Source organism: Mus pahari, chromosome 18 (genome assembly GCF_900095145.1).
Source record: "Mus pahari chromosome 18, PAHARI_EIJ_v1.1, whole genome shotgun sequence".
Taxonomy (NCBI): Eukaryota; Metazoa; Chordata; class Mammalia; order Rodentia; family Muridae; genus Mus; species Mus pahari.
Window position 1 is genome coordinate 14,077,998 of NC_034607.1, and position 6,975 is coordinate 14,084,972.

The 6,975-nt window shown below is 45.5% G+C and overlaps 1 protein-coding gene across 4 annotated transcripts in view; it reads right to left on the reverse strand.

The window, feature by feature from the left end:
• The window catches only part of Cul9 (cullin 9), a 44,716-nt gene that overhangs the window by 9,532 nt on the left and 28,209 nt on the right, over nucleotides 1-6,975 (reverse strand). For all 4 annotated transcript variants that reach the window (XM_029531347.1, XM_029531348.1, XM_021218131.2 and 1 more), the window contains exons 27-29: nucleotides 776-921; nucleotides 536-665; nucleotides 186-385 (exon numbers count right to left, since the gene is read on the reverse strand). In XM_029531347.1, coding sequence (XP_029387207.1) covers nucleotides 186-385; nucleotides 536-665; nucleotides 776-921 — 476 coding nt within the window. The remainder of the gene's footprint in view (nucleotides 1-185; nucleotides 386-535; nucleotides 666-775; nucleotides 922-6,975) is intronic.

The window sequence follows — 6,975 nt, forward strand, 5'->3', positions numbered from 1 at the left end:
ACACACACACAGACACAGACACACACACACAGACACACACACACATATACATGTCATATACACATAACAAGAAAAAAGCAGGTGGAAACGTGACCTAGAGAATGTTTCGTACTGAAAGAGGCTAACTTCTCCTGAGATACCCGAGCGTGAGTCCCTCTCCCTAGGGCATGGTCCTTCCTGCCTACCAGACAAACCAGCTGATCGATGTGCAGGCCTTTCTCCCCGTGGGCTTTGAGGATCCGGACAAGAAGGCAGCTCAAGAGGTTCCTCTTCTGTTCCAAGGTCCGGCCCTCATCCTTTTCTACACTGAGATACGTCTGGGGAGGTATCAGCCACAGGACCTCTTCATGGGTCTGAGACCTAGGCTCACGAAGTCGCAGCACCCCTGGAATCCAGTCCCGATTAGGTACCCAAGGACAGGGAGGGGACATGTGAATGAGGACTCTACTATGCTCGCATTTTCTGGTACAGTCTCCCCCACCCTCTGGGCCTCCCACCATACTACAGAGGTTCAGCAGAGACCCTCATTACTTACCCCTCTGGGGATAGTCCTGAGCCTCCTCCAGTGTTAAAGGACCACTGTCAGAGGTGAGGGGCAGAAGGGCCTGGTGCAGGAGCTCTGGAGAGAGGTCAGAATTCCTCAACAAGGTCTCTACTGACACCTCCTGGTGAGGAGAAACAGTGCCTATCAGACATGAAACAAGGAAAGGAGGGAACGGGGAGGCAGGCAGAGGAGGAGCCTGGGGGTGGGGGTGGGGCAATGCAGCAGAGGCACCTCTGACTGGTTGAAGTTCAGCAGCAACCACATCTGCACAGTGGACACCTGCAGGGTCTGGTCCCCAAACTGCAGCTCAGCCCGGCCCAGCCAGGTCCACTGAAGTCGCCGGTGTGGTCCTATGTTCAAGACTGGGCAGTTCTGACCTAGGGAAGTGTCAAGGAGACAGGTACAGTCAAAGAGGAGGGGAGTAAAGGGCGGTAGTGTAAGAAGAGTATAAACAGTATTTTCATGTTTGTGAGTTGTATACAGTATATACTAGTATATATATTTTAAAAACCTCACCGACTATCTCTGGAGTATTCTAAAGAATCAATTCAGAACTTTAAAAACAAACAAACAAACAGACAATGATAGCTGTCAGGTGTGGTAGTAAACACCTTTAGTTCCAGCACTTAGGAGGCAGAGTCATGAGGCTCTCTGTGAGTTCAAAGCCAGCCTGGTCTACACAGAGCGACCCAGGCTAGCCAGTGCTACATAGTAAAAAAAAAAAAATCAAAAGATATCCAAAACAAAAACATATCTAGAGGGGATTTGGTCGTTCCTGTAAAAATTACTTCTAGAGAGCTAAGCGGCTGGTGAGAAGCTTCTCTCCATAGAGAAAGCATCCCGCTAATACACGAAGACACAATGACACATTAGCCTCACTATTTCATACATGCTAATGAAGAGGGAAGCACGAGGGGCTTGGGATGGTGCTCGGATGGCGCTCAGTTGGTAGAGTGCCGACCCTGGTACACATAGGACCCTATACCACATTCATCAAGTGTGCTTCAAATGCCTGCAACCCTAACTCAAAGAGATCAGAGGTGAAGGTCGGTCTTGGTAACATAGTGAATTTAAGCTCAGCCTAAGCTACAAGGAACCAAAACCCCCAACACCAAACAACACCACCGGTCTCTCTTAACATCACAAAGGACAAACCAGAATCCAGGGAAGCCTGTAGCCCCATTTCCTCCCCCAAATAACTGTTGAGAGAGGGACATGGGGACCCAGCCCGATGCAGTCATTAGAGCTCACCACCAGATGCACCCTGTGGGCCTTGTTTAGATCCCCAAACAAGAATAAGACAGAAAATCAGGACACCCAGGGAAATATAAAAAGTGTACAGCAGATGATGCTGGGAGGGGAGGCCTGTAACTTCTAAAGCATCCAATAGTGGCAATGCCATGATCTTTAGAAAACCCGCTGCTTGTAGATATGGGGGTAGAAGAATGTGGCACTAGGCCATGGGCTGATATTCTGGAGTTTATGCTGTTTGTATATATTTGAATTACCATTGTAAAAGCACTTTAGAATTTATCATTTTATGTGCAGAAGTATTTTTGTCTGCGTGTCTGTCTGTGTACCCCTTGTGTGTGTGGTGCCTCAAGAGGCTGAGAAGAACATTGAGCATCAGATCTCATGGAACTGGGGTTCCAGATGGTTTTGAGCAGCTGTGTGGGGACTGGGAATTGAACCCAGGTCCTCTGTAAGAGCAGCCAGTGCTCTTAACTGCTGAGCCATCTCTTTGGCCCCTTTAGTAAAAATATTTTTAAATAAACAGAGCTCGGGATATAGCTTAGCTGATAAAATGCTCACCTGCCACGCCCAAAGCCCAGGGTTTGATCCCCAGCATCTCATAAGACTGAGCATGGTGATGGATGCCGACAATGCCAGCAGACAGAAGGTAGAGGCGAAAGGGTAAAAAGCCTAGGTGATCCTCAGCTACACAGAAAGCTTGAGGCCAGCCCGGGATACACGAAACCTTGTCAATAAAATACCAGGCAGTGGTGGCGCAAGCCTTTGATCCCAGCATTCAGAAGCAGAGGCAGGCTAATCTCTGAGTTCGAGGCCAGCCTAGTCTACAGAGCAAGTTCCAGGACAGCCATGGTTACACAGAGAAACCCTGTCTCGAAAATAAAATGGAAAATAAAGAGAACAAAACGCTTCGAGAATGACTGGCCTCATTTTGAAATATGTCCCCTACCTTGCTAACAGTAGGAAGGGAAAATATTAACGGTACTTGACCAGGTGTCAGAGTTGACATCACAGGGGATGATGGGATATGTAGTTTAGTGGTTGAGTACATACTTAGCAACTGGAAGTCCCCAGTTTAAATCCCAGAACTGGGGCAATGGGATGCAGGGAAAGACAGGGGATGTATGGATGGATGGATGGACAAAAAGAAAAGTATTTTGACAGTTACTGTGAACACAGAACGTGGATTCAAACCCAAGGAAACATCACACAAAGCAAGCAGCCACTTCACCATTTTAAGGGACTGTGTTCTCCAGAAACTGACGAAGTTCAGAGACAAGGATGACGGTTGAAGTGTTAGGATGAAGACACCGGACACGTAAACCAACAGGCGACACATGCCTGGTTCCTCTCCCAGATAGGGAGCAATGTCACAGAAGCCAGAATGGGTCAGCAGACAAAACCGTAGTGTGGAAGGTAAATGAAGGTAGTAAATGAACTTCTGTGTATTAGAAGACCTCTGTGCCTAGGAAATATGTCCTAAAGTGTTCAGGAGCAAAGAAGCAGGATATAGACAATTTCCTCTCAATAGTTCTGAAACTGTGTGTGTGTGTGTGTGTGTGTGTGTGTGCGCAGATATACACACTCATATACATAAACGTGCATATGAAGAGCAAATGAGTTAAAAAATGGTGCCACATGCCTGGAATCCCAGTACTCAAAAAGTCAAGGCAAAATGTCTGGGAGTTGAAGCCCAGCCTAGGCTATAGAGGGAAACCTTGTTTTAAAAGAAAAAAAAAAAATGTGCCAGGCAGTGGTGGCACACGCCTTTAATCCTAGCACTCGGGAGGCAAAGGCAGGTGAATCTGTGTGAGTTTGAGGCCAGTCTGCCCCACAGAGAGAGTTCCGGGACAGCCAGTACTACACAGAGAAACCCTGTCTCAAATCAAGTCAAAACAAACAAACAAACAAATGCTAATAATGCTAACAATGAAATGCCACAGCACAATATCCCGTCCTGTCAGAGGAGCAAGTTGCAAACGGACCTGCTCCATACAGCAAGCGCCCGGCCGGCTCCACAGTCAGACCTTTTTGCAGACTCTTCAACAAAGGAAAACTTGGATAAAGGTTACATGCGTGATGAGTTATTGTTATAATTTTTCTGTTAACTTTAAATTATTTCTAAATTAAAATCAATTGAGGAAGGTATGGAAGGGTGACTGAATTGTATACACAAAGCTGTTAAAACGGCAAATGTTATGTTAGATAGATATATTTTATCACGAGAGAGGGAGGAGAGAGAGATTGAGAAACAGCCTGGAGGGATGGCCCAGTAAGGACAGTGTGCGCTATACAAGCATAGTGACCTAAGTTTGGGTCCCCGGCACCCACAGAAAAGCCAGGTGAAGGAAAAGCCTGTGATCCCAGCACTTGGGAGGCTGAGGCAGAAGGGATCCCTAGGGCTTTCTGGCCAGCCAGTCGAGATGAATTGAACTCCAGGCTCAACGAAAGGCCCTGTCTCAGAAAATAAAGAGGTGAATGTCTGAGGAAGGCACACACACCAACACACCAACTGTACACACATATACCACACACATCCACAAACATATACACACACATACCACAAACATGTACACACATATCCCATACACACACCAACATGTACACACATATACCACACCCACCCACAAACATGTACACACATATATTACATATATGCCAACATGTACACACATATCCCCCCCCACACCATGTACACACATATACCACACACACACACACACACACACACACACACACACACACACAGAGGAGGTAACAAAGAAAAAAAGAGGAGAAGAAACCTAAGGCTGTCCGTGCACCCCACTTGGTAGAATGCATGTAGCCTGTGCAGAGCCCTAGGTTTGAGCCCAAAAGCACATAAGCCAGGCCCTGTGGTACCGACTAGTAATCCCTGAACACAAAAGACGATAAGATAAAAGTTCAAGTTCCTCCTCTGCTACCTAGCAAGTTTGAGGCCATCCTGGACTACATGAGACCTGTCTCAAAAACAAAGAAACCCAAACAATTCAGGACTTCTTTCAGTGTGAAAGCAAGAGAATGAGGGTAAAGAAAAATTAACTGAAACACGCTGGAACATGACTGCCATCAGGGAAAACAGACACAAACACATAACACATAACGTCAGCTCAAAACAATAAGAAAGTTTAATTACCACAAAACTCTATAAACCTGCCCAGTCCTTGATGCTAGACACTAGCTACATGTAGTCCAGTTTTAAAATTAAAATGATTAAAATTAAATATTCAGTCCATCAGTAAATCAGACATTAGCCCAAGTGTTTAAAATGGCCAGACACAGTTATCGTATTGAAAAGTGAGGGAAAACTTTTCTGTTTTGGTTTTGTTTTTCCAGACAGGGTTTCTCTGTGTAGCCCTGGTTGTCCTGGAACTCACTCTGTAGACCAGGCTGGCCTTGAACTCAAGAGATCTTTGTTCCTCTGCCCCGTGCCTGAGTGCTGGAAGGCAGTGAAAATGTTCTTGTCTTTACAAGAGTTCCACCAGATGGCACTCTTGAATTGCTTTAAATGTGCATCTAAGGGTGGAGCCGAGACCCTAAGAAGCAATAGTGACATGTTACTCGGTTTTTAAAAACCACAGCCAGGAACTGGAGGGATGGCTCAGTGGTTAAGAGCACTGATTGCTCATCTAGAGAGCCCAGGTTCGATTCCTAGCACCCACATGGTGGCTTACAACCACCCACAGTTCCAGTCCCAGGAAATCTGATGCCCTCTTCTGGTTTTGTGGTCACAGCATATATACTATACATACAAGTCATGATAAAACACTAAGAATTACAACCATAAGGATAAATTCGAGCCACCTCTCTCAGTCGTAGGTGAAGCAGACAGGGTTAGTGAGGCGTATGAGCAGCTGAAGAGCACAATTCATGAAATATGACTCCAACAACCAAAGAACACATCTTTTCCTGATCACTGCTTATAAAACCCTATCATCCACTAGGTCATAAATGAAGGATCAATAAATTAAAGAAGCAAGCCAACAGAAACTATGTTCTTTGATCACAATGGAATGAAGGCAGAAATCTAAAATTATTAAACAAAATGAAAAACATATTTGAGCTAGCTGGATTGACTTTGCAGACATGGTCTCTAGCATAGGCTGGCTCCAACTCCCTATGTAGGTAAGTATGTCCTTGAACGCCTCGTCCTACTGTCTGCACCCATGACCACTGAGCTTGGTTGGTTTGTGTGATGCTGTAGTTAGCATCCTGGGTCTTCGGTGTGCTAGACATAGCTGTACCGAATGAACTACATTCCCAGGTCTTTTTTTTTTTTTTTGGAGGTTTAAAAATATATTTTCCATAAACTAATAAAGCAAGGAAACGGCCGAACAGCACACACCTTTAGTCTTGGTTCTCGGGCTGAGGCAGGAGGATGTCTGATTTCTAGATCAGCCTGTATACAGGGTGAGTGCCATGTGAGTCAGAGCTACACAGAAAGACCCTATCTATAAGAAACAGTAATGAAAATTAGAAAATTATTAGAAGTGAACAATAAGAAGCTTATAATATACAAAATCGTATGGAAAATGATGGAGATGGTTCAGCAATTAAGAGAATTATGGGTGACCTAGATTCAGTTCCCAGCATCCACATGGTTGACTCGACCATGTCCATGACTCTAGTCCTAGGAGACCTAAAACCCTCTTGTGGCCTCTGCAAGCACCAGGCAAACACATAGTACACATCTAAATATGCAGTAAAGCACTCACATAAAATAAAACAAATAAATATTTAAAAATTACACACAGTGCTGGAGAGATGGCTCTGCAGTTAAGACCAGTGGCCTCTCTTCCAGAGGACCCAGGTTTGATTGCCAGCATCCACAAGATGGCTCAAATTGTCTGCCCCTGTACCAGGGGATCCAGCTCCCTCTTCTGGACTCCCTGGGCACACCCTCGGTGTGTCCCATAAGAACAGGAATGATATATGCATTCACACAATGAAGCAAAACTCAGCAAACCAAAGAACAAAAACTAATGCTTCAGTGACCATGCTCACAGATACCAGGCTATGTGCAAGAAAGCAGACAGTGTGCAGCACATATGCCATGGTCCCATCAGATAAAGCACAGGTACAGGCAAAGCTTGATGGTGAAGCTGGGTATGGTGGCGCACGCCTTTAATCCCAGCACTTGGGAGGCAGAGGCAGGCAGATTT